This window comes from Malaya genurostris, chromosome 2, assembly GCF_030247185.1.
Source record: "Malaya genurostris strain Urasoe2022 chromosome 2, Malgen_1.1, whole genome shotgun sequence".
NCBI lineage: Eukaryota > Metazoa > Arthropoda > Insecta > Diptera > Culicidae > Malaya > Malaya genurostris.
This window is the reverse complement of record NC_080571.1, coordinates 170,699,417-170,727,133: the sequence shown is the minus strand read 5'-3', so window position 1 is coordinate 170,727,133 and position 27,717 is coordinate 170,699,417. Positions and strand designations below refer to the sequence as shown.

General features: G+C 37.7%; 1 protein-coding gene across 5 annotated transcripts in view; it reads left to right on the top strand.

Moving 5' to 3' along the window:
- LOC131432375 (integrator complex subunit 3 homolog) overlaps positions 1-27,717 on the top strand; it is an 821,606-nt gene that overhangs the window by 326,076 nt on the left and 467,813 nt on the right. For all 5 annotated transcript variants that reach the window (XM_058598608.1, XM_058598607.1, XM_058598609.1 and 2 more), the window contains exon 8: positions 14,420-14,470. In XM_058598608.1, coding sequence (XP_058454591.1) covers positions 14,420-14,470 — 51 coding nt within the window. The remainder of the gene's footprint in view (positions 1-14,419; positions 14,471-27,717) is intronic.

Below are 27,717 nucleotides of genomic sequence, written 5' to 3'. Positions count from 1 at the left end.
TAAATCGCATTCGAAAGACGTTTGTCCAATGAATGAAACCACTGGTAAATTTTCATGTTCAAATTGCAATGGAAATCATAAATCCAATTATTTGAAATGTCCTGTCAGGGAAAAAATTTTAAACGCTCGTTCGCTTAGACAACAAATCAAATCAACGACCTTAAATTTACAGAACATACCTGAAAATCAAAAAACCGTTACAAATGCCACGCCTAATTCTTCTAAGGCATCTATTTCTTCGAATTTAAAACAAAAAACAGGTACGCCTGCCAATTCGTCTTCTAACGAAAACAATTTATTGACAGGTAGATCGACCTCGTCATCATCTTCTTCTAATGTCAGTTATGCTGGTATATTAGGTAGAAATCTACCACCTATTTCTTCTAATGTAAATAATCAAAACACAGGACCGCCTTGCAGTCCATCTTCTAACGAAAACAATTTATTAATAGGTAGACCGGCCAAATCCTCTTCTTCTAATGGCAGTCTACCTACAAATATTCCTTTAATGCCATTCGCTTCTTTAAATGAAGTCGATTTAGGCGATATAACTGAAAATGAAATGATCTACCTACAAGATCAACTTTTTCAAATGATCATCCAAATAAATTCGACTTCATCACTTTTTGAAGCATTTCAAATCGGATGGAAATTTGCAAATAATATTATAATGAATTTAAAATTTAACAGTGATGTTAAATAATCATTTGAATATTTTAAATTGGAATGCTCGATCTTTGAAATCGAGTGAAGATGAATTTCATAATTTTCTCGAAGTTCACAAAATCCATATTGCCATTGTGACAGAAACTTTTCTCAAACCAAATGTCAAATTGAAAAGTAATCCACATTATGTGGTTCATCGATTTGACAGATTTACTGGAATGGGTGGTGGAGTTGCCATTTTTGTCCAACGGCAAATTAAACATCGAATTTCACCTTCTTTCAATACTAAAGTTATTGAAAGCTTGGGAATCGAAGTTGAAACCATTCATGGAATTTATTTCATCGCTGGAGCATATTTGCCATTTCAATGCACCGGCGATCAATTAAATTTCTTTAAAGGCGATTTGCAAAAACTCACAAGATATCGATCGAAATTTTTCGTAATAGGGGACTTGAATGCTAAGCATGTCCAGTGGAATTGTAGGCAAAATAACAGTAATGGTAAAATACTTCATAATCAACTCTCAGCTGGTTACTTCACAGTTCTTCATCCCAGTAATCCTACTTGTTTCTCTTCCGTGAAAAACCCGTCTACAATTGATCTGGTTCTAACGGATCAAAGTCACATTTGTAGTGAACCGATTACACATGCTGACTTTGACTCAGATAATCTTCCTGTAACATTCAGACTTTCCAAAGAAGCTTTAATTAATCCAATTAGTTCTATATTCAACTATCATAGAGCTAATTGGTTGGATTACAGATCTCACATTGAAAATCATGTGGATCATGAAACTATTTTAGAAAATTCTGCGGACATCGACACAGCAATTGATAATTTGAATCATTACATTATCGAAGCAAGAAATCTTTCAGTTCCCAAAGCTCAAACTAAATTAAATTCTCCTATCATCGATGACAATCTTCAACTGCTCATTCGGTTGAAGAATGTTCGACAATGACAATATCAACGTTCTCGTGATCCTGCTATGAAAAACATAGTTAAGGATTTACAAAAAGAAATTAAACATAGATTTACTCTTTTGCGAAATGAAAATTTCGCTAATGAAGTTGAAAAAATTGAACGATATTCTAAACCTTTCTGGAAACTTTCTAAGGTTCTTAAGAAACCTCAGAAACCAATTCCTGCTCTCAAGGAAGGAAATCAAATACTTCTTACAAATGGCGAAAAAGCTCAAAAACTTGCTCAGCAGTTTGAGAGTGTACACAATTTTAATTTGAACGTTGTGAGTCCTATTGAAAATGAAGTCTCACTGAAATATGAGCATATTTCAACCCAAGTGTTATCACACGATGACATTATTGAGACGAATTTTGACGAAATTAAATCAATTATTAGGAAACTCAAAAACATGAAGGCTCCTGGTAATGATGGAATTTTTAATATTCTTATTAAAAATCTTCCCGATGTTGCCTTGAGACTCCTGGTTAAAATTTTCAACAAGTGTTTTTCATTAGCTTACTTCCCAAAAAGATGGAAAAACACCAAAGTAATTACTATCCTGAAACCTGATAAAAATCCAGCAGAAACATAAAGTTATCGACCAATTAGCTTACTTTCTTCTATCAGTAAACTTTTTGAAAAAATTATCTTGTTGAGAATGATGTCTCATATAAATGAGAATTCAATTTTTTTACCAGAACAGTTTGGATTTCGTCACGAACATTCAACTACTCACAACTTGTCAGAGTAACGAACATGATAAAAGCAAATAAATCTTCTGGGTTATCCACTGGAGTTGCTCTTCTAGACATAGAAAAAGCATTCGACAGTGTTTGGCACAAAGATTTAATAGCAAAAATGTCTGATTTCCAGTTTCCTATTTATTTCATCAAAATGATTCAAAATTATTTAACTGATCGTACTCTTCATCTTCAGGTTAGCTATCAGAATTGTAAATCTGAATTGCTACCCGTACGAGCCGGTGCTCCGCAGGGTTCGAGCGTAGCTCCAATCTTGTATAATATTTTCACTTCTGATCTTCCAAATCTACCCGTTGGTTGTCAGAAATCGTTATTCTGTGACGACACAAGTCTGTTAGCCACAGGTAGAAATCTAAGAGTGATTATCTGTCAAAATGGAACATTAAACCAAATGCAGCAAAAACGCAATTAATTATCTTTCCTCATAAGCCAAGAGCTTCTTTTCTTAAACCAAACAATAATCACATTCTCAAATTGAATGGCTTGGAATTGACATGGTCTGATCAAGCTAAATACTTAGGTTTAACGTATGACAAAAAACTCACTTTCAAGGATCACATTGAAGGAATCCAGGCAAAGTGTAATAAATATATTAAATGTTTATATCCTCTTATAAACAGAAATTCTAAGCTCTGTCTAAAAAACAAGTTGTTAATTTATAAACAAATTTTCAGACCAGCCATGCTTTATGCAGTACCAATTTGGTCAAGTTGTTGTTCCACCAGGAAGAAAACGCTTCAAAGGATTCAGAATAAAATTCTGAAAATGATTTTGAAGCGTCCTCCCTGGTTTAGTACAAATGAGTTACACAGACTCACAAATATAGAACCATTAGATGTAATGTCACATAATATTATAAGCAAATTCCGACAAAAATCGATGCAATCTTCAATTGAATCGATTCACTCTCTGTATTAGTTAGTAAGTTAGTATATAAGTTCCTTTTCCCCATTACACAATACAAGTAGGTTTAGAATTTTCCTTACACAAAAATCTCAGAATTGTGGAAGCAAATAATGGCCTCATGGTAATAACCAAATCATATATATATAATAGGGCTGAAAAGTCACCACTTGTGGCAATCACCCAATTTAAATCTTAATAATTTAATTTTAAATCATATTCCAATAAATAGTTATTAAAAAAAAATGAAGTGACGATGCGATACATGAGGAGAATGGTACATAAATAGTGCAGCTATTGATTTTTTTTATTATTGATCGAGTAAGGGTAATTTTTAAAATTTTTAATCGGGAACGGGTAATTTTTTTGGTGATCACTCGGGTACGGTTCGGGTATAAGAATTTCTATACCCGACCATCTCTACTCCGAAACATCGCTGTAAGTAAATCTCACGACTACGAACTTACCACACGGCACCGTTTTTATTTCATCGCAAGCAAACAATACGAGCATCAATGCTTCATACAATACAGTACCATTAAATAATGCTACACAGGTTTCGGTTATTTCCAATATTCCATATGTTGGTCCAACCCAGTTCCACATTGTCCCTACTAGTGATGAGCTGGTAATAACTAATTGTATTCCTCGCATGCAATCCATTATCAATATCACAGCTACAGTCAATACGCACAATACTACCCTAAAAATACTGGTAATTCTCCCGGCAAATCAGATTCCTAGCAACACTAGCTATGGGATTTGTTACTATCTGACCAATTTTTTAGCAAGCTAATCAGAAGAAAAGATGATTAACTACGTTCAATCTAAAACTAATTGTAATCGTAGCCACAATGTTTGCATCAATCTTGTTAGTTAGTACCAGGACAGACCGCTATCTTTCATTTCATTTAAATTAAATGCTGCGCAAGCTTTCGAGCAAAATATTACGTAACCTACTTTTTGACCGAATGTAGTGACAATCGCCTCTTTTTCAGAGCGCAAGCCAGAACAGAGAACAGAAACAACTGTACGACTCTCTCGTCCCCTTTCCCAAAGATTGCTAAATTATTACAGGACCAGCTCGGTTGTTTTCAGCTGCTACACGTCTCACTCGTCTAATCCCTCACCCCCGCACACTTTTTTGTGCCCCTGTAGTCGACACCGTTTCATGCATTAACAGAGACACTGGTCTGAGCATCTATTATCAGAGTATTGGGGGAATGAACCGTTCTCTCGTGGACTACTATCTGGCCTGTTCTGATGCTGCGTATGATATCTATGCTTTTACCGAAACTTGGTTGAATGATAACACTTCAACCGGGCAGATTTTCAGCAATTCCTACTCCGTGTACCGGCTTGATCGTAACGAGGAAAACAGTTTGAACAAGAGCGGCGGCGGTTTTCTCATTGCCTGTCGCTCCAAATTCAATTGTTGCTTGGTGTCTCTCTCAAACTGTTAAAATGTTTGTAAATAATCGTAACGACGAAAACAGTTTAAACTTGGTGTCTCTCTCAAACTGTGAAAATGTTGAGCAAGTTTGTTTTGCTCTTTCGTCCACACACTTCACACAGTACATTTGCGTGCTTAACTTTCCTCCTAATCGCGTGAATGATTGGAATCTGAAAGAATAACACTTAAGTTCTCTTTCGTTGATAAGCGATAAATTTAGCTTAAATGACAATGATCTTAGGTGATTTCAACCAACATGATATTAAATGGACTCGCGATTGTTGTAAATATCTTTATCCGGATGCTTCATGTTCTTCTAAAACGCATACTACATTACTCATGGACGATTACAACATTGCAGGTCTAGTTCAGCTACATGATGACTATAACAGTAATAATCGCCTTCTGGATCTTTGTTTCGCCAATTATGAATTGTCGAGTACCATATCCATCGATAATTCGTTACTGGTTAAAATGTTGCGTCATCTCCCTCCTCTCCAAATCTATTACATATTAAGATTGCAAGAGAGAAAATTTTGAGGCAATGAATCAGTTTTTGCTGTTTACTAATGGCGACAGTAATTCTATTGCTATGCTATGGTCCCATATAATTTCGTATGCTATCGATCAATTTGTACCCAAAAACATTCGACGTGAATCTGTCCATCCCCCATGGTCCAATCTGACCCTAAAACGTTATAAGCGTGCTGAACGCTCTGCTCTGAGAAAACTATCGGAGCATCCTTCTCTCCAATAGAGAACAGAACACAGGAAGGAATCAAAACTACACAACCAAATGTTTCTTGGTGACGTGGAATCATCCGTGTTGCCTGAAAATTGTAACGTATTTAAATAACAATTAAGCAATGTATTATCTGATGAAAACTTATCGAATGATCAGATTTTCAAAGCTATCATTAATGTTCCTCACCGTTCCCTGGTTGCCCCCGATCCAATCATAACCACAGCTATGATTGATAAAGCGTGTTCTAAAATGAAACTCTTCTAAAGCTGGATCTGATGGTATTCATTCTCAGATATTGAAAAAGTGCTCGAACAGGCTTCTGATTCAACTGTCGATGCTGTTTGATATCTCACTCAACTCAGTAATTTTCCGGATATTTGGAAAACATTATATATTTTTCCTTTTTCAAGAAGGGAAATAAAGGTGATGTATCTAATGCACAAGTTACTTGAAAATATAGTTCTGGACTTCATCAAGCATAACTGCAATAAATACATCTCGGAAGCACAACACGGTTTTATACCAAAACGATCCACTACAACGAACTTATTGTCTTTTATAATTCGATCGCTACAAACGCGCCTTCAGGTTCACGCTATCTATACGGATTTCTTCGCAGCCTTCGACAAGATAAACCACCAAATTGCAGTTGCTAAACTCGAAAAACTTGGATCCAGTGGATCTTTACTCAACTGGCTTCAATCATATCTTATTGGTCGGGAAATGTTAGTGCAAATAGGTGAATGCACTACAACACCGTTTGCCGTAGGTTCTGGAGTCTCACAAGGCAGTCACATGGTATCATATCACGTATCGATTGTCCCGAACTCCTGCAGTTGATTAATCTCGACATTCATCGACGCAATCTACGTTCCCACCCCTATTTGAGATTACGATTGTTTCATAGTCACTCATCGGATTAGGATTTGTCTGGAACCGTTGATGTTTTATTTTCGTTCAACCCCTACTCCGTCTCTCTATCATCTTCATTCGAAACTAACTAGATTCGCTCGCCTCAATAAACCCAGTCGTCCTTTCCTCTTTTTTTCCGTCTTCTACCATCCATTTTTAATCACTTATTAGATCTATATGCCGATTCTAATCTTGTCGTTTTATCTGTCTTCCACCATCTTTTTTCAGTGAGCGCTCATCATCCGAGCTAAACAGACATTTTTTATCGACGCGGAAGTTACAAGCGAGGCGAGCTATCAAGTGTACATTGTTTTATTTTCTCTATGCTCATCGTTGAGCCATTCTGTGTTGTTGCGCGTTCACACGAATCCGCGATGGGCCGTCGGGAAAATACGTTTAGAATAGATTTCTCCAATGTTCCGAAAAAAACCGGACATGGCACGTGTGCACAGTTTTTGTGCGACTATCCTGGGTCTGAAGAAAGGCGAAGTGCTACGGATTCAGAGCAGCAGAGCCCTTGGTGTTTCGTTTATAAAGGTCACCGACCTCACAATAGCACAACGAATCTGTAAAGAACACGACAACAAACACGAGATTTCAGTGGCGGTAAAAAATACCCCCTACGGATTACCCTAGAGGAGGAAGCAGTAGAAGTGCGCCTCTTCGATCTGTCAGAGGATGTTTTGGACCAGAAAATACATGAGTTTCTGGGAAAATATGGTGACGTTATTATCATACGAGAGCCTAAAACAGAAGTTGACTGTGACTTTTCTGATATCTCAACCGGAATTCGTGTAGTGAAAATGCTTGTGTAGCGCAATATTGATTCGTGGGTAACGACCGATGGTGAAGTGACACAAGTGTCTTACTTTGGTCAGTTTCAAACATGCCGGCATTGCCGTGAACATATGCATATAGGAGCTACTTGTGTACAAAACAAAAAACTCCTTGTCCAGAGGTCATATGCCGACGCCGCAAAGCTTACGAAATCTCCCCTGCAAATCTCACAAATTCAAGTCCTTCGGTAGCAAAACAGGTAGCTACACTCTCAGTTAAGTCAGCAAGCATGCCGCCGTCGAAACAAACTCCCAAACTGCAGCAAAGGCAACTATCACTGGCTTACACCGAACAAAACTTTCCTGCTCTAACCACTGGTCCAAGGTTATAGAGTTCGATCATTACCAACCATCCACCAACACAGTGACACGCAGAAATACGTTAGATAAAGCTGACGGGAACGAGACAGACTCGTCGGTCGACTCATCTAGTTCCAAAAGCAACTTCGCTCTTGTCAACCAGGAAAAAACCCCGAGTGGATAACGAGAACGATAAAAGAGAACGTGGCGACGTATCACTCTAATGGCTGAGTATACTAGCTATAACATCGGTACCGTTCTGACACGAATGCCACAAAGATGGTAAAGTGTCATTAATAAAAAAAAAAAAAAACGGTACCGTTAACATCAACAATATAACAAACGCAACGAAGATGGATTCACTCAGGACGTTTGTCCGAATGCTGAAACTCGACATCGATTTTTTCAAGAAGTGGAGAATGAACAATTCTCGATACCCGGTTTAAATATTATTTGTAATGTGGACTTAGAGAACACATACAGTTTTCACATGTAGAAAAGAGCCTCGATGGCCGTATTGTCACCGTAAGGATACAAAACACGACGATGTGTAATGTTTATGCACCCGCAGGTTCAGCCCAGCGAATTGAAAGAGAAAGGTTTTTCAATGGAACACTGATGTACTATCTGCGTCACAACACCCAACATGTCATTCTCGCTGGGGATTTTAACTGCGTCGATGCTACCGGCGCAAATTCGAGTCCGGCTCTCCTGACTACTGTACAACAGCTACAGCTTCACGATCTCTGGCTGAAACTGTATCCCTCTACACACGCACCTACATATATCACGTATAATTCAGCATCGCGGCTCGACCGTATCTACGCTAGCGGTGGTCTCTGTGAACACTTGCGAAGTGCCGCCACGCATGTTTGTTCCTTTACGGATAATAAAGCACTAACTGTGCGCACCTGCCTCCCCCATCTCGATCACGAACCAGGAAGAGTTTACTGGTCACTACGGCCGTACCTGCTAACTGCCGACAACATAGAGGGATTTCAAATACGGTGGCAATCAAGGATGGCTTTTATCGTATCAAAGAACGTTCGCTGGCAACTCTTCACCGATTGAATCAGTGCCATCAAAGAGAGTTGGAAATCATCGCAACAACAAAAAACCCGGCATGGCTCATTTAACATAGAATCGACACCAGTGCGAGAGCGAATTTCTCTCGATGACATTTCTGAGAATCAAAGGTTAGCACGCTGCTGTGGGGATCCTCTCTGAAGCAACAAACGGTTGCTTATTCTCGTTTCGCGATCCGATTCTATACAGGCAGTTGATAATTGCGATAGAATCATTTTACTATTGCCGCTTATTCTAACTATGTGCATATAATCTTTGTATAAGTTGTGTCTATGAAAATGTATGTGAATGCTCCACACAAGGGCTTTGAAATATTGCAACCTAGTATGAGAATCATCAAGTCGAATCATCGATTCGATTTTCTGCGATAATTGTCAACTTGCGATTCTCTCTTGGTAAATTCCACACAGCGGCGATCATTATCAGACTGCAATTTTTTTTAAGGGCCGAGAAATACTCAGAGTATGAAGTGGAGCGAAGGAATGTAGAAAATTTCTCTCGCGGTTCATGCATTGAGAGACTCGAGTTCTTGTAGCATCTTCTACCGGATTGAAAATGTTGTATACAATATAGATAGCAATATAGCAGCTTCTGTGAAATTTTCGGCAATCACCAACACTGGTGGCAATACTGGACACGGCAACGAACAAACTTCTCTAACTTGATGAAATGGTGGACCAGATGCTCGAAAAAAAAACATCTGAAAAATTTTTCGCTGAAAATCAAATGAGCTTTGCGGATTTTCAAAACCGAGTACCAACGTCTTTACAGTCAACTACGCAGCGCTTATTATGCATATTATCAAAATCCATCTTTGCTAGAGACAATCAATCGTCTCAAAGCACAGATGCTCACAATGCAAAGACAACATACACGTAACTTCGTTCGTATCAACCAGACGTTTGTAGCCGGGGAGTGTCTTTCCAGTTTTCAGTTGGGAGAAAGAAGATGGAAAAAATCAACTATCACAAAACAAGGCAGCCAAACACATGACTCCCGTGAGATTGAACAGCACATGTTTCCATTCTTTCAGAACCTATACACGGCAGAAGAATCGAAGCTGGTTGAGGGAAAGGATTTTCTAAGCGAGAGAACGATACCCCAAGCAGACGATTCCAACGTTGCTCTAACCGCTGAAATCATGATTGAGGAAATTAAAACCGCTATCCGTACATCCCAGAAACGATAGGCTTCGGGACATGATGGGTTACCGATCGAGTTCTACCAGAGAACTTTTGATGTCATATACCGTGAGCTCTCCTTTGTTATAAACGAAGCGTTGAAGCGTTGTTTGCTCGAGTATTCGTGTTGTTGTAAATGTTTGGTACTCAATGATTGAGGTAAATGCCAGATTTTGAAAAATGAAATGAAGTATTTAGGACACGTGAAGCAATTTTTACGTTTCGCCTTCGGCTCATCAGTGCAATTAGCAAATTATGTTGATGACATAATCCGCTGAGCAGACATAAAGACTGTCCCAGAAAGTATGGACGCACTTTGATTTTGCTGTAAATAATTCACAAGTGTCAGATATTAAAATTTTATTCGATATACTGCTAATATTAGACTACAACAACAGAACAATATTCTCAACATTTGCTACTTAGCCATTATAGACTAGCTGGCGCACCTTCTGGCGAACGTTCCTCATTCCGCACAGACTTCTTGGCGACAAGTTTTGACACTTTTTCCAATCTTTTTCGAACTGTTGAATGGTTTCGGCTGCCGAGACATGTTTCCTAAGATGTGCCTTCGTTAATTCCCAAAATTCCTTAATTGGTCGAAGTTGTGGGCAATTTGGTGGATTCAGTCTTTTGGGACGAAAGTGACATTTTTGGTAGTATACCATTCTACCGTTGATTTCGAATAGTGACAAGAAGCAAGATCTGGCCAGAAGACAACCGGATCCTACAACTACAAATTGCTTACCAGACCATAGCTTTCTTACCAAATTTTTCGACTTCAATCGATGTCTCGGACTGGTTTAACACTTGTCCTTCTCGCACCGTATAATATTGTGGTTCCGGCAAAGATTTGTAATCGAGTTTCACGTAGGTTTCGTCGTCCATGATTATGCAGTTCAAATTTCCAGCAAGAATAGTATTGTACAGCTTTCGAACCCTCGGCCTGATCGATGTTTCTTGTTTCGGACTACGTTTTAATTGTTTCTGCTTCTTATGGGTTCGAAGATTCAAACGTTCTTTAGCAAGAAGAACATTTGACTTCGAAGTGCTAACTTTTTGGCTACATCCCGAACTGAAACCTCCTTCTTTTGCTCGAACGCCTTCAGTATACGTTTATCCAACTGAGGGTTAGCAGGACCTTTTTTCGACCCGTTTTCTGTTTATCCTCAAAGGTGTTATACTCACCCAACTTCCTGAGAGTGTAAACAACAGGACGCAGTCATAAAAATTAACAGATTCTGAACCATTGCGAAATGGCAGCGGTTTTTGGTTGCGTACATACTTTCGGGGACAGTCTTTAAAGTACTTTCTATTTGTAAGTCACTTGTTTACACCGATGTGTAAGGTCTTTTCCGTTGTCTCGAAAGAACGAAAAGATGTTCAACAGTACGTCCTCAAACAAGATGTTATCGGTTCGTAATACCCGAACTTCGTTCGATGAAATCTCGGCTGCAGTAAACTGGTGGAGCGCAGCGATCGTTGTGAAGCACGGAAATCAAGTAGAGACAGAATCTTCGAAGAGTCGATATCACCGTTAATCAGTTTGGCCACGAAAACAGCTTGCTGAATTTTTCTGCGTCGTTCCAATGAGTCGAGTCCAATCAGTCGACAGCGATCGGGATACGGTAGGAGATCAAGCGGATTCCTCCAAGGAAGGTTTCCTAAAGCAAGACGAACAAATCTTCTCTGTTCGCGTTCAATCCGTAAGTTCCAAACCAGCTGATACGGATTCCAAATTAGGCTAGCATTTTACAGTATAGGACGCACCAAGGAGCAATATAATGCTTTCAAGCATTGCGGATCTTTGAAGTCCCGCCCGATCTTCGCAATGAAACCTAATTGCCGTGTTGCCTTTGAAATTGTAGATGAACGATGTAGATTGAAGGTAAGCTTAGCATCTAACAAAACACCAAGATCATTAACATGATCAACTCTCTGGAGCCTTTGTCCATCAATTTCATAGTCGAATCAAGTTGCATTCAGTATTCGGTGGAACGTTATGACCTGGCATTTTGCAATGCTGACAATAAGCCAGTTTCTGTGACACCAGGCGACGAATGTATCAAGAAGATTTTGAAGCCGGATGCAGTCGTCGATAGAATGAACTTCAAGATACAATTTCAAATCATCGGCATATACTAATTTACAACCAACACCGAGCAGCGAAACAGCATCATTGAAGAACAGCAAAAACAAAAGTGGACCCATATTACTGCCTTGAGGAACTCCAGATAGATTTGAAAACGGAGATGATATACAGGAGCCTAGCTTTATTCGCAGAATTCTACCATATAAGTAAGAGCAAAGCCATTCAATAAACTTTTGTGTTGCACCCAGCCGCGAAATCTTGCATAAAAGTATTCGGTGGTCAATTCGGTCGAAAGCTGCTTTCAGGTCAGTGTATGCTGCATCAACTTGTACTCTCTCCTCCAAACTCGAGATACAAGTGGAAGTGAAATCTAAGAGATTCGTGCTGACCAAACGACCTGGCGTAAATCCATGCTGATCAGAGGAGATGTAATTTTTTGTACGAAAAAGTACCTCGGTGCTCACAATTATTTCAAATAGCTTAGATGCAGCAGATAAATTCGTTATGCCTCTACGTTCCTTACGTCAATACGATCACCGCTCTTGTATATAGGAAACATAAAGGACTGCTTCCAAGTTACCGGAAAAATTCCATGATTCCATTAGTGACCGACAGGACGACCTCGCGTAGAGCGTATGCATGCACCAGATTCAGAAACATTGATATCTGGACTCTCATCTGACATTTTTTATTCAATATATTCGATGTAGTGAGCAGTATTTCCCTTAACTTTTTCGTATCGATTATCACCGATGTCCTGTTGGGACAACGATAAATCAAATTGGTCGATTTTATCATCTTGCAAAGAAGATACGCTGGCACGAGCCACATAAACGAATGCATGCCTATCTTGGTTGAGTTCCACATTGTTTTCTTTAATTACATTGTTTAATTATGTAAGGAGAATGTAAATATAAATTGTAAACATACATACTACTAAACAAAATAGTTTTCGCAGTTACAGTTCCCAAAATAACATACCATTTGCCGCAGATAGATATCATTGCTCGCCTTTGCTGTTCCCTGCTGATGCTCTTTTTTATTTCCATCTTCAAACAAACATATCGTTAGTTTTAGTCCGTCCTTTTTATTGAAAAAATTATACATACCAACGGTTTCCTTTTGGTCAGTGTTTCTGCTACGCTTAGGCATTTTACGCTTGATTAAAGTACAAGAAATGCTTGAACACGATTGAATCTCGTAAAGCCTATTTTTTCAATTCAATGTGTGAAGTCATGTACACTGTTAATTGTTTTGGAAAAAAACTGTCGAGTCATCTTCAAAATTCATGTATGTAATAATGTTTTTTCAGCTGCTTGAGCAGTTGAGTGGAAATTAAAAAAAAAGTATACTAAAAAATGAAATCTCATACTTTTTCAACAATAGCCATTTTTTCTATGAGTTGTGCAAACAACTTAGGATTATTAATTACTCCTTAATAATCCTAAGTTGTTTGCGCAACGTGGCTGATAAATTGGTGCCTGTTACTAGCCACAAATAAAATATTTGCTCTAACTAGTGCTATCAAAAACTTGTCTAGAACATTTTCTTTCGGTTACTTGAAATTGAACTGGATCTCTAGTTTTAATATTCTTCGTTATTTTAGTCTATTAGACGTTAAAATTTATTGTTCTTTACGCTATACCTGATTATTATTATTATTGCGTATCAATCTGTGGTTTTATTCCAATAGCTTTGTGTTTCTAACTGTGCTGGAGAAAGGTTGTATCAGGAAAGCTGTAAAATCTAGAACATTTACAAACTAAGTATTGGTTAATATGAAGAATTCAAGAAAAAACACGCTGTTTTATAAAAATCTGAATAACAATACGATGTAAGAACTTTAAAACCGGCATAAGTACATATCAACTGAGGAGATAGCTTCATGTTACGTGAACTTTTTTTGAATTTTAGACTACCAACCGTCGCAAATCAGTTTAATTCATTGAAACAAAAAAATAAAAACATCAAACAAACTGAATATTGATAGCGCTTTCATGGTACAAAAAAACTCAATCCTATTTTAACCGTAATGTCGATGAAAAGAATATGTTCTCAATATTTCAGTGCGATGAAGTTCCTCCGAATAGATTGATTGACAATGTTGAGGAAAAAGAATTTTCGGCTGATGAACATGACTATTCGAAATCAATTGACACTGACTATTGCGACACAAGCTCAACATGGTCTCAAAAATCTCTTTCAGTCGATTTAGACCGGCTGACAAAAATTCTAGCCACTCTGATAACCAATTTGATGAATGCATTGATTATGGGGTAAGTTGCTGTGCTCAATTGCATGTTTAATAGTAGCTATGTTACGAAACTTTACCGCAAAGTAACATAGATTTTTAAGTCTGGTTTCAACCTTTTGGTCTTTTGCTCGGGGAAAAGTGAGTTATATACTATTTAGGTTACAAGTATTATTGCGAGAGATACTTATATTAAACTATTTTAAGTACTATTAAATATAGTAATTTCACTGTTAGTTTAAAATCATGTTTATGTTGTATATTTGTAGATACACTGCAACGATTTACTGCATCTTCATCTAAGTATTACAAAACTTGAGGTAAATGTAATTATGCTGAATGTAATAATGCGACACAACTTATCAAACATTGCAGTTGAACATCTTCTGTCCATGATTAACCTCATTATTGGGTATAGTGCGCTTCCGGAGTATTTCCAATCATTTTCGAATTATTTTGCAGCAAGAAACGTCATTACGTTTGCAATCATTGTGGCCTATATCTTGATAGCGACAACAATCCAATGTGTGACATTTGTGCTAAACATGACAATTCTTTTTTCATTACTTTTGATATTACCTCTCAACTTGAGAATGTTTAATCGAAACATTGGGATATCATACAGGATTATAAAAACCGTTGTGAAGCCGATAAGGATATCAAGGGTATGCTTCATCGAAATCTAATACGTAACGTTATAGGATATAGCACAGACGACGTTAGCATACGTTCTACACAGATGGTGTAGCAGTTTTCAACTCTAATATGAAAAATCACTATGGCCAATCATAGTTATTATTAACGAATTACCACCTATACTACGATATTCGCTTATAAACGTTGTAATAGCTGGTTTATGGCTCTCAAGTGGTAAACCGAATTTAGACATATTCTTGAGACCGTTTTTTGAGCAGTTTCGAATGCTTACTACGGATGGAATCGCATTAGCAAACGGAAAATTGTGTAGGGTTTTCACTGTGTGTTGTTGTGTCCTTTGCCGTCGTCTATCACCAATAGCTAAGGAATTCGTAGGGCCGTACCAAGCGGGATTTACTGGAGCCCGCGCCATTACGGATCACATATTCGCGATAAGACAAGTACTCCAGAAGTGTCGTGAATACAACGTACCCACGCATCACCTATTCATTGACTTCAAAGCGGCATACGACACAATCGATCGAGAACAGCTATGACAGATAATGCACGAATACGGTTTCCCGGATAAACTGACGCGATTGGTCAAAGTAACGATGGATAGAGTGATGTGCTACATCCGAGTATCTGGGACACTCTCGAGTCCTTTCGAATCTCGGAGAGGGCTACGTCAAGGTTACGGACTTTCTTGTATCTTGTTCAATATTGCCCTGGAAGGTGTGATTCGAAGAGCGAGGATCGACACGAGTGGCCCGATCTTCCGAAAGTCCGTACAACTTTTTGGCTTCGCTGACGATATTGATATTGTGACACGTAACCTTGAGAAGATGATGGAAACCTACATCGGACTGAAAGCTGAAGCTAGGCGTATCGGACTGGCCATAAATGCGTCGAAAACAAAATACATGAGAGGAAAAGGCTCCAGAGAAGAAACACTACGCCTCCCACCACGAATATTGATAGACGGTGACGATATCGAGGTGGTTGACGAGTTCGTGTATTTGGGCTCACTGGTGACCGCCGATAATGACACCAGCAGAGAAATTCGTAGACGTATTTTGGCAGGGAATCGTGCGTACTTTGGACTCAGAAAAACCCTCCGATCGAAAAAAGTACGCCACCGCACGAAATTGACCATCTACAAAACGCTAATTAGACCGGTTGTTTTCTATGGCCACGAGACCTGGACTATGTTGGCAGAGGACCAACGCGCCCTCAGTGTTTTCGAAAGAAAGGTACTGAGGACCATCTATGGCGGAGTGCAGATGGAAGACGGAATGTGGAGACGGCGTATGAATCACGAATTGCAACAGCTGCTAGGAGAACCACCTATCGTACGGACAGCTAAAATCGGACGTCTACGATGGGCTGGGCATGTCATAAGGATGTCGGACGACAGCCCAGTGAAAATGGTTCTTGAATCCAATCCGACTGGTACAAGAAGAAGAGGAGCGCAGCGATCGATCAAGTGGAGGGTGATCTCAGAAGCATCCGTGCCTTGAGTGGCTGACGACGAGCAGCCATGGACCGAGTTATGTGGACGCATGCTTGATACAGCAAAGGACACCCCAGGCCTATAGCTGTTAGGTAAGGTAAGTGTTGTGTAGACAGGTGTAAAATGCAACATCTGAAACAGTTCAACGGTTACGAAGGATGTAGCTTTTGTAAGCATGAAGGAACGTTAACGGAGTCAAAACAAATTCGAAATAAGTATGATTCAAACATAATACCAAGAACTCAAAAAGATATCATTAGCGCAATGGCTTTGTTCAAACAACGTAGAGATTGCGTAAGTGGCATTAAGGTAGCGCTTCGCCGTGGTGAAGTACGCTGCCTATCCCGGGGTTTCACGCACTTTACCCAAAATTGCGAGAGAACGGGGAAGATAACGGAAATTCCAAGAACATACGATTCTAGATAATTAATTTTTCTATCGATTCGTATATAAATTGTGCCTGATAAACGTTTTTATCGAAAGATTTCGTGTCATTTATTTTTGAAAATATGAATGGACTTTTGAAAAAATACATCAAATTTCGCAAATTGCAATACGATGAGTTATGGCGCAAAAACGTTCTAGTCTCAATGATCTAAACCAATGCCAAAAAAGTACAGGAATTTTGTGAAACATTCAGCTATAACAATACAATTCATACTAGAAAAAGTATTCATTCAAATCGCAGATATGCAATCAAATCCATATGATACGCATTCATTCTATGTACAAAATAATTTATTTTACAATCCATTCTTTTTTAAAGCAGAACAAATATCTAAACACGTAAGAGCAACAACAAAATTTGATTCAACCTTTTCGATTGAACTTAATGGGCAAAAAATTTATGGAGTAGTTAGACAAATACTGCTGGACAAATCACATTTTATTTATTTCACTTACAATCCAATCAACATTAATAATGAGCATGAGTTTTTTTGTATCAGGACAAGTCAACAGAGAAGCATTGCAAATCATAAAGATTAATGATTCATAAAAAATGCATTAGAATAACAATTTCATATCAAATATTCGTTTGCGAAGCTCCGTTCGTTTAATGGGTAGATTAAATAATGAATATCAGGTAAATAAAATTATGTTAGAGACACTGTAACGACATAGCTAGAAAAAAACGATGACTTCAAAATACGCTTTAATAAAAACTATGGAAAATATTGTAACAGTAAGTTTTATTCTAAGACTGTTGGTTACACATTGCTTGAAGTTGAATCTTTAGAATAAAAAACAACAATTCCCATGGTATATATCGTTCTTTACGCGTTTGTATAATAATATTTATTATAAATTTCTATTCGGGTAGCCGTATGGACACGCCTCATAACATTTGGTAAAAGCGGTGTTCGCCGCTCGGAGAATAGAAGCGGCCAGGGATCGTAGTAAGTGCTGGAGAGAAAATTGGAGCAAAGGATGCTCGACGGATCAGTAATAGTAGGGTGAGTCTTCGCATTTTCCATTCTACTTGTTTACATATCTCTTCAACTTTTCAATCATATGGTTCATAATAAGAAATATATGGGAGTTGAATTCTCTCCAGCACTTACGACGATCCCTGGCCGTTTCTTTTCTCCCAGCGACGAACACCGGTTATACCAAATGTAATGCCGCGTGTCCACACGGCATTGTTTCACTTCTCGCTACTAACGATATACAATTTCCCTACACTTTGATTTCTTTGTTCACGTACGTGATTGAGGTTTGCGACTTTTCTTCTGTTTGGACATCAAATTACGTGGACAATTTGTTTATTTATCTGGGGTTTTCACAATCTCTTTTTCTACTAACTCAGTCACGGATTGAATAAGTTTCTATTCCGCCTGAAATTGAGATGATAAAACTTCCCTTTCGATGAAAATCTTTCTTTGCCGTAACTTCTCCGGGTATCGTCAACTGATTCACTTCTAACCTCTGACTGCCTTATTTGTCTGGTTTATCTGAACTCGCCTAAACTTTTTCCATCTGGTGGTTTCAAACTCCTTAATTTTTGCCTGAATTTTTACCTAAAAATTACAAAAGCGTAGTTTATCACGATGAATTTTCTCAACAATTGTTGCGATGCATAGGTCCTTTTACAGTACTTGCTCCGTCATTTTCAGTTTTCAAAATCGACCAATGCTCAAATTAAAGTCAATAGTAGTCTACCCGTGTTGGCGGTTCAATGCATAGGGCGCTGGTCTTACAAACCAGTTGTTGTATGTTCGAGCCCCGACCTGGAAAGATTCGTAGTGTCAGTAGAATCGTAGCACCAGCCATGCACTGGTTCTGTACACTCTGAATCGGCTGCGAAGTCTGTTGAAACAGAAGGTCAAATTCCACTACAGGAATGTAATACCAAGGCTTTTTAGTAGTCTACATTTATCTAAATACTTAAAAAAATCCATTGATACTTAAATTATCTATATCGGTTCGACCGTTTTTGATTCTTGCTAGTTGGAATGTGAAGAGATTGAAAACTGTTAAGTCCAAGCAAGCTACACTGCGGTACGCTCCGCGCGTGCAAGTCGTGATTAAAAACTTCAGTTCAGTTCGAATCGATCTAAATTTCACGAGCGAATCACAGCATGCCATCATTATGCCATCCTTTTGATTTCTCTCGCAAGGCCGCACAGTGGTCCAAAACCAGAAAAAGACGGTCAGAAGTATGTACTGACTTTCACTGATTTTTAAGAGCTAACGTGTCTTCGTAGAAGTTTTACAAGATTATATTACGCTTATTTTGAAAGTAGCACCTTAATTTTTGTTAAGAAGGTAGTACCAATTTCGAATAAAAATAATTTTTTTCATAAAATTTTTTTTATCTCATTTTGAAGAAAAAAACATTTGAAGTATTTTTGCTGAAGATATGAATAATGTAAAAAAATATTTTTTTGAGATATATTTTTTAGCTTTTTTTGGTTTTATGTACGTAGAATCTACCTTTATTACCTAAGTATCTACTACAAAGTGCGCGTAAACACGCATAAATAAGTTCATGCTTGCACGCGCAACTTAAGCAAATTGTTGTGATTTTTATTTTGTTTACTTTTTGACAATTAACAATATTAGAAAAAATCTAAGTGGAACTTGATGCAATTTGTTTATGCCTTTTCAAAGTTAGTTTTAAATATTGAAAATCAGAAAAATTATCAAAAGTTCAACACATATTAAAAGAATGGAAAAATGTTTTCCAGACAATGTATGAAAAAGTATAGTTAAAGTACAAACCTTTACGAAGAGTTTCAATTTTTAAACGTGTGAATAAATTGAGTTATCGCGAAGCAACACGTTTTTTAAGACGATATGTTAGACTCACTTAGAGATGTGCGAAGCAGCTCATACCTGTGAGCAGCTCCGAACCGATCAGCTCACTAAAAGGAATCGACTTAATGTATCAGCTCATTTAGATTGAACTGAAGGTTTGTTTTGAGCGCCGTTTTTCTTTCATATGCATGATCTAAATCATTGATGCACAAAGAACAATGCTATGCGAACTAACTTGTCTGCGAATTATTATTATGTCATCAGGGTTTGGATGAATGAAGCAGTGAAGATGAGTATACATGCTTCACGGTGTATGATATTCATGAATATACCTGCTTTATGAACCATGTCGCTTTTGAGGAAGCGTGAGCCTTGTTGCTTTATTGAAGTGGCTGTCCATGCACGAGAATAGAAGAGAGCGAACAATATTCACCCCTACTACTGTTTCTCCTTCTCTCGGTAAGAGAGAAGCTCTAGCCCCATAATTCACTGCAAGCAAATTAGCTTCACGGTGCAAGATAGTGATGAAGATTAAATATTCAGTTTTCGCTAGCAGACTGATGACTGGCTCTTAACTGTCGCATGTTTCTTCGAGGTCCGAACGCGATTCACATTTGTTCATACAGAATTGCACATACAGGTGTGCACTGCCACCGCTCGAGCGTTTATTACAGTAAAGGTTTTGCTGTAATGGTAACATGTGTTTCTTACAGCTCTCGAAGCTTATAGCAATACACAATGAAAATTCAATGAAAAAATGTTCAATGCGGAATACTGATTAAAAGACTTATTTTGCATCCTACTGGTTGATTACCTATCATGCACTACTACGATTAAACCGAATTAAATACTATTCAGCAGGAATTTGATTTACACAAGTAACAAGAGTGCAGGAGCTAGTTTCTCTCTAACAGCCAGCAAACGAAGCGTTTGTTTGTTTGCAGTATTTGGTGAGATCACCAGATCGTCATTGCGAATTGCTTTGCTCCTGTTACTCTTGTTTATAATATTCAAGTATAACTAAGAATTCTTACCCTCTACTAACCTGACACGAATTGAATAAGTGATATGCAACAGTTTCGGTGGCATGAAGTCATCATTAACAGCCGTTCGCGTCGGAGAGCCAGTCATCAGCCTGTTAGTGAAAACTGAATATATAATCTTCATCACTTACTAGCCCCGTGAAGATCGTTAGCTTGCAATGAAGTGTTTGTGAGAAGAACGACGTTCAGGACCACGAGAGAGCAAACTATATTCACGGCTTCTGTGCTTCATGAAGACACTAATACCAGCACACTATACCATCTGTGCATATGTGGAATATATTTGCTTCCACTAGCGTTTTGTTTGTGTGGTTCTTTTTGGCTGGAAAGGTGTCCTCTTTGTGAGCGGTGGAATTGTTCGCTCACAATGCAATGGAAACTATATATTCATTCACCGGTGAATGAATATTCCAAACCCTGTATGTCATATTTGAGAATATCTCCAAAGTAGCATCCCTGAATGTACCTTAGCCTACTGAGTGAGAGGTAAGATTTCTTATTGACAATGGCTCATTCAATCTGTTAGAGAAGGATAGATACACATTTGGAAGAACTAACAATAGCTCATGTACACATTTCTTCTCATTTATAACTTGCTCTTCAAGAGTCGAAGATCCGTTCAGCTCGTAGCTTATTTCCATCTTACCAGCAGGGATGCCAGGTCATTTTTTCAAAAATCTGTGATCAAGCCAAAAACCTGTCTGCGTAAAATTTGTGCAAGTTTCCATAATAGCTGATCGGAATAATTTTGGTAAGAAAAAAAATGTCTCACTATTTCCTACCGCTCTGTGTAAATCTGTTGAGTAATCTGTGAAAATCAGTACCATTTTCAAAATCTGTGCAAAATGTTGAAAATCTGTGAACCTGGCATCCCTACTTAACAGTGCGGTGAACTAATAATCTGCGGTTCTTTTAAAAAGAGCTGTGGGATATCTGCTCACTTTAAAGATTCGATTCACTGGAATAGCTCAGGAGCGAATTGCCCATCTCTACGCTCAGTGCAAAATTGAGTGACAGAAATAGCAGACGCGTGACGCCCTCTGTTTTTTAACCATTCATGGTTTCAGCATGGTCATAGTGAAAATGAATCACACGAATAGTACTCAGGATATTCTCATTGGAAAATTAATTGGATTATGAATATATTTTCCTATGAGTATTGCAAAAGTTTGCTGCATTAAGTTGCATATTTCGCTTCAGTTCAAGGTTTCCTAGGTAAAAATAGGTAAAATGATGTATAACTTTTCCAGAAAAAAATAAACCTTATACAAAATTTTGGAATTTTATATTTTCTACACTGAGCTAAATTTTCTTTTTCACATTATATGATATTCTAATGATTTTGCACTATTGGCACTTCCAATAATAGTTACAAGATGTGTTCAACATCATGTCAAATATATGAGATAATCTTATGAAACATAAAACTCTTCTTAACGTTATTTTTACAGGATTTCCATATAACGAATGAAATTTCCAGTCTGAGTCAAATTGATTGGCGCGTCTTATAACCATTACTAGATATCCGCACAACATACATTGGAACAATTTATGAAGCGCATATAATATTCACTTCGATTTTATTTAGATAGGTTCATGTATACCATATGACTAGTTTAAAAAAAAATTATATATATATATATATATATATATATATATATATATATATATATATATATATATATATATATATATATATATATATATATATATATATATATATATATATATATATATATATATATATACCTTTCAATAGAGCTCATACGAATAGCAGATAATCACCAACTACTACTTTTCTTTGAGGATTCAAGCTTTTCTAGTATTCCGTTCGGTAAGGGAGCACCTCATGATATTTGCGAAAAAGAAGTGAGATCCCGAGACTGAAAATAAAAATGAATTTTACTAGACAGATAGAGTAATGAAATGTACCGGATATAAATTTCATGGTCCGTTAACGCATATCCTTGAACGAAGTTGGATGAGCTGTCTTGTCAGCGATTTAAAATTACATTGAGATGCGGAACTTCCTGAAAAAAATGGTCTGGAGCAGTTGATGAATATCGGAGACACAACTATTTCTTCAGCTTCAAGCAGTACGATTCACGACTTCCATCGGATTTCCATATAAATTATATGGGATATTTTTATAACTTCCATTATGATAACGTCCATTTAGATTTGACGTACACATTAAATAAAGATTATAAGTTTCCATATAATTTCTATGAATTATATTCTGCATATGATTCATATGACAAATCTAATGAATATAAATAAGATTTTCATTTCAGTGTACAATTATTCCAAACAAAGGGGGCTACCATGTTTGGCATAAAGTTGTTTGGCATAATACCGTTTGGCATAACGCCGTTTGGCATAATGATTATTTGGCATAATGGTTATTTGACATAATGGTCATTTGGCATAATGGTCATTTGGCATAACAGTCATTTGGCATAACAGACATGCTGCTTAATAGAAATTGTTCTAATTTAGTGCAATTTTGAAAGGTCGAATGCGGCTACGCCGCATCTTTTTTAATGACCTGGTGTCCCACCTCGCTGCCGCTCGTTCGGACTTAACTGAGGGATAGCTCCTAGCTTTGGGTAATCCGGGCAAACGCCCGCAACTAGACAGAGGTGATTTCTGCGGGGGCGCTGCCCCCCCGCAGTGGCCGACGCTTCCGACGGCGGGTCGCCGGCGCACTCGCGGCCTTCGGCCGTCTCGACCTGAATCATCTATGACGAGCAGAATATTGTGCTGGCACTGAGTGAGTTGCTTATATAAAATGGTTTCACATATTTCGTTTGAGTGTTCCTTGCACAACATCAATCGATCAAAACACATACGAAAATTTTCATTAGATTAAAATATTGCAAATCCCATTATTATTATACCAAATGGTATTATGCCAAATGTCCATTATGCCAAAAGACCATTATGCCAAATAACTGTTATGCCAAATAACCATTATGCCAAACAGCGTTATGCCAAACGGTATTATGCCAAATGACCTTATGCCAAACGGGCCGCCCCCAAACAAAGTATGTATAAAAAATTAACTTGAAACAAGTTATGATTAGAAAACTAGCTCAAAAGTTAACTAAAATTAACTTTGAAAAGGACTAACACAAATGTTCCATCGAGTTCCACTGAGATTTATAGTATTGAGCATATCTTTTTCTATAAATTTTGTAAAAATCAGCTGCATAAATTGCATATTTCGCTTCGGTGCGAGGTTTTATCATAGGAAAAGAAAAGGTAAAATGTTGTATAACTCTACCAGAAAACAACAAACCTATGCACTACCTTCAACAAAAATATGGGATTTTTAATTTTCTTCAATTATTCCAAACAAAGTATCCATAAAAAATAACTCGATACAGATTATGAATAAAAAACTGATTTTAAGGGGGTTGCCATAAAAACGCTTTGTATATCCGATTGGTGTATTTCTCATTGTAGACCAAAAGCGAGAACGTGCTGATGTTTCTGAGAGGTGTGTGGTCATGTTTGAATGTATCAAACCGGAGTTTTTGCGTTTATATGTGACAATGAATGAAACATGAATTCATCACTTCTCTCCAGAATCAAAACGATCGTCATCTTAGTGAACAGCAACTGGTGAACATCGTCCAAAGCACCCGAAAGCACAATAATCGGCTGGAAAGGTTATGGCCTCTTGATGTGCGTGGTGTAATATTTATCGACTATCTTGAGAAAGGGAATACCATTAACAGTGAATATTATGAAGCGTTATTGGAGCGTTTGAAGGCTGAAGTTACAAAGAAACGATCGCATATGGCAAAGAAAAAATCTTGTTTCATCAAGACAACGCACCGTGTCACAAGTCAATCAAAACAATGCAAAACTACATGAATTGAACTTCTAATTGTTTCCACACCCACCATATTCGCCAGATTTGACTCCCAGCGACTACTTGCTGTTCACAGACTTGAAAAAAGGGCTCGCCGACAAAAAATTTTGCACGAATATAGAGGTTATCGCTGAAACTGAGACCTATTTTGAGGCGAAAGATAAATCGTTCTCCAAAAGTGGTAATTGTTAGAGCGGCGCTGGAATGATTGCGTTGCTCTTGATGGAGATTACGTTGATGAATACAGTTAATTTTGAACCAAAAAATCGTGTTCAGTTTGTTAGGCCCGGGACTTTTCAGCTCACGTGTTACTTCAATATTGTACGCTTATAAATGGATTGATTTGTTTCATAATGTTGGCATGGGACGATGGGATTGCAGAAAACGCTATACCTTCAGGACCTAATCTAATTTTCATCGAGAAATAATTTGAATCCATCTTCAAATCACCTAGTTAGAAGTAGTTACGGTATTTCTGAGCCTGATCATCGAAGTTCAACAACCAGTAGGTTTGACAACATTTAACTCAATTATATTAGAAGTATTTGCTATTTACAATAAGCACTTATGATGAATTGGATTGAATCAACTTATGTTTGAACGAGTCAATCTGACCACGTCAACCAGCTTGATAAGGTGATGTCAATGATTATTTTTGTCGATACTGTTTGAAATCTCTACATAAGGCTTTTTTTGAATTTTGAGAAGGTTTCAAGTCACTATTAACCAAAATTGACGATTTCCGTTTTATCGAAGTTATTACAAATTCTTACAATATTATTATTTTTGGTACGGGTATTTTTTATTTATTTATTTATTTATTATTAGCTCCATCCGACTTTTGTCTACATGAAATAAAAACTTAAAACTATACACTAAAACAGATAACTAAATACGTGACTTGATTCGTGAAATAAATCGGGATGATGGTTCTCCAAACTCATGAAACTTCTCGACGGTCGTGAAGGTTCGAATCATTGCATTAACTCGATTAACTTTTGCGATAACGGCCGTGCGGTGGTGGTTGAAAGTGAGTTTTTGATCAAGCAATACACCTATATTACTGACCAGGTCAGCTCTTTGGATTATCGCTCCATTAATGTTATACTCAAACATAATTTGCTTTTTGATACGATGAAACGACACATCTACAGATTTTGAAACACTTAGCTTATTCCGATGACATCATTCGACAAAGAGGTCCAAAGCAGACTGCAGACGGATGCAATCTTCGGTGGTACGAACATCAAAATACATTTTTAAATCATCGGCGTATGCAATCCTACAACCAGGCTGAAGTAGTACCACATTGTTGAAATACAAGATGAATAACAATGGGCCTAGGTTGTTATCGACTCGAGCGTAATACGGTGGGTCCTATCCGTCAAGTAAAATTACAGCCAATTGGTAAATCGTCCAGATACCCCAAGCTTGAATAGCTTTTCTATGAGAATGTCGTGCTTGATCGAATCAAAAGCTGTTTTTAGATCAGTAGGGGAAGGTGTTCGGTTGCTGGCAGTGTTCGGACACCCCATTTTTTATCGACAAATTGTGAAAAATTGTCAGTGATATGCAGAGATGCCAAATCTGCAAATTTGTCTGTAAATTGTCAAATTTCGTAGTTAATCTGCAAACCTTTTTTCGTCTGAAGACTTTTTACATAGTTTTGAAACTTCGATTGTTTGCCGACACTCGTCAGAATTTACAGACTTTTTAAAATTGGTGCGATCTTTTTGTTTTTGTTAGCTGAACTTGTTGTACTAACTGGCATCTCTGGTGATACGCAACACGTGGACAAATTGACAGCTTCAAATCATCCGTCATATAAGTAAAACCTTTGGTTCTCTGGTTCCGTTAGCCATGGCGACTCCAAACAAATCGTCAAAGCCGAGGAAAATAAACCTTAATGCACTGATCAATGCCATTAATTAGTGGATAAGAAGCCAATAAATTCGGCTGCAGTAACGTATTCAATACCACGAAGCCGGTGGAAGGCCGACCAAATAAACAACAAAGGCACCACCATCCAAATCATCGGCCAAGAGAGCCAAGGCGAAGTCACCATCAGGCAATATAGACTTTTGTCCAAAACGCCTCCGAAACGAATAAATTCCGTTTTTTCTTTGTATAATTGCAGTCTTTACTTATATTTTTCCATTTTTAGCGAAATTTCTTGGGGTGCCGGTAACCGAACACCTTTATTGAAATGACCAAAATTTATCACTTTACTAAATTGATAATAAAATTTTCCCAATCAAATAAATCAACTTAGTTGCTTAATCAGTTGTTAGCTAGGGACTTTAGCCTTCCATTGATGTATATATGTCCGCATAATGTACACTTAGTCAGAAGTTATAAGCTTTAAATAAAAGGGTGCCGGTAACCGAACAATCTCTCTTATATATAGTGTCGATCTGGGACCCGAGTTCCGAATTCTCGAAACAAGTAGAAGTAAAACTTAAAAGATTCGTTGTCACTGAACGCTAAGGCATGAATTCATGCTGATCTTTCGTGAATCAATTAGTGATTTGTTGTATATTATGCTGAGCAGTTCAGCCAAAATAGAAATAGTGCTACAAAAAACAACTGAGGGGATACCGTCAGGTCCAGGCGAGAAAGAGCTTTTCAGTTTGTTAGTAGCACTCGTTACCATTTCAGGTGTAATAATAAAAACATCAAAATCAATCAAATTTCCAGGAACATCCGAAACTACCAATTCCATTTCAGAAGTGGTAACGGGAGTTACATTGAACACTGATGAGAAATGGGACGCAAACAATTCGCATCTTTCACCACTTGTCGACGATACGCTATGATTTAAATAAACATTTGCTGGAACAGTTGAGGTTTTACTCTTCGAGTTAACATAACTCCAGAACGTTTTAGGGTTTTGTTTTAGATCAGTTTGCACACGTAAAACATATGATTTATACAATGATGAATTCAGTCTGCGGTATACATTACTAGTCAAATGAAAGAACTGCTTGTTCTCAGGAGAACGGTGTTTCCGAAGTCGTCACTGTGCTGCATTCCGTTTTCGTTTCAGCTTACGTGAAAGAGTTGTACTCCAAACAGGAGAAACACTAGGGCGACGGAACGGTACGTTTGCATTCAACCAATTGTTCACTACGGAGCAAAACGAGTCCGCCATTTCATCGTAATTCTTATCCGTGAAAAGTACGATCCAATCAATATCATTTAGAGCAATGAAGAGTGCGTCGAAGTCAATCTTATTAT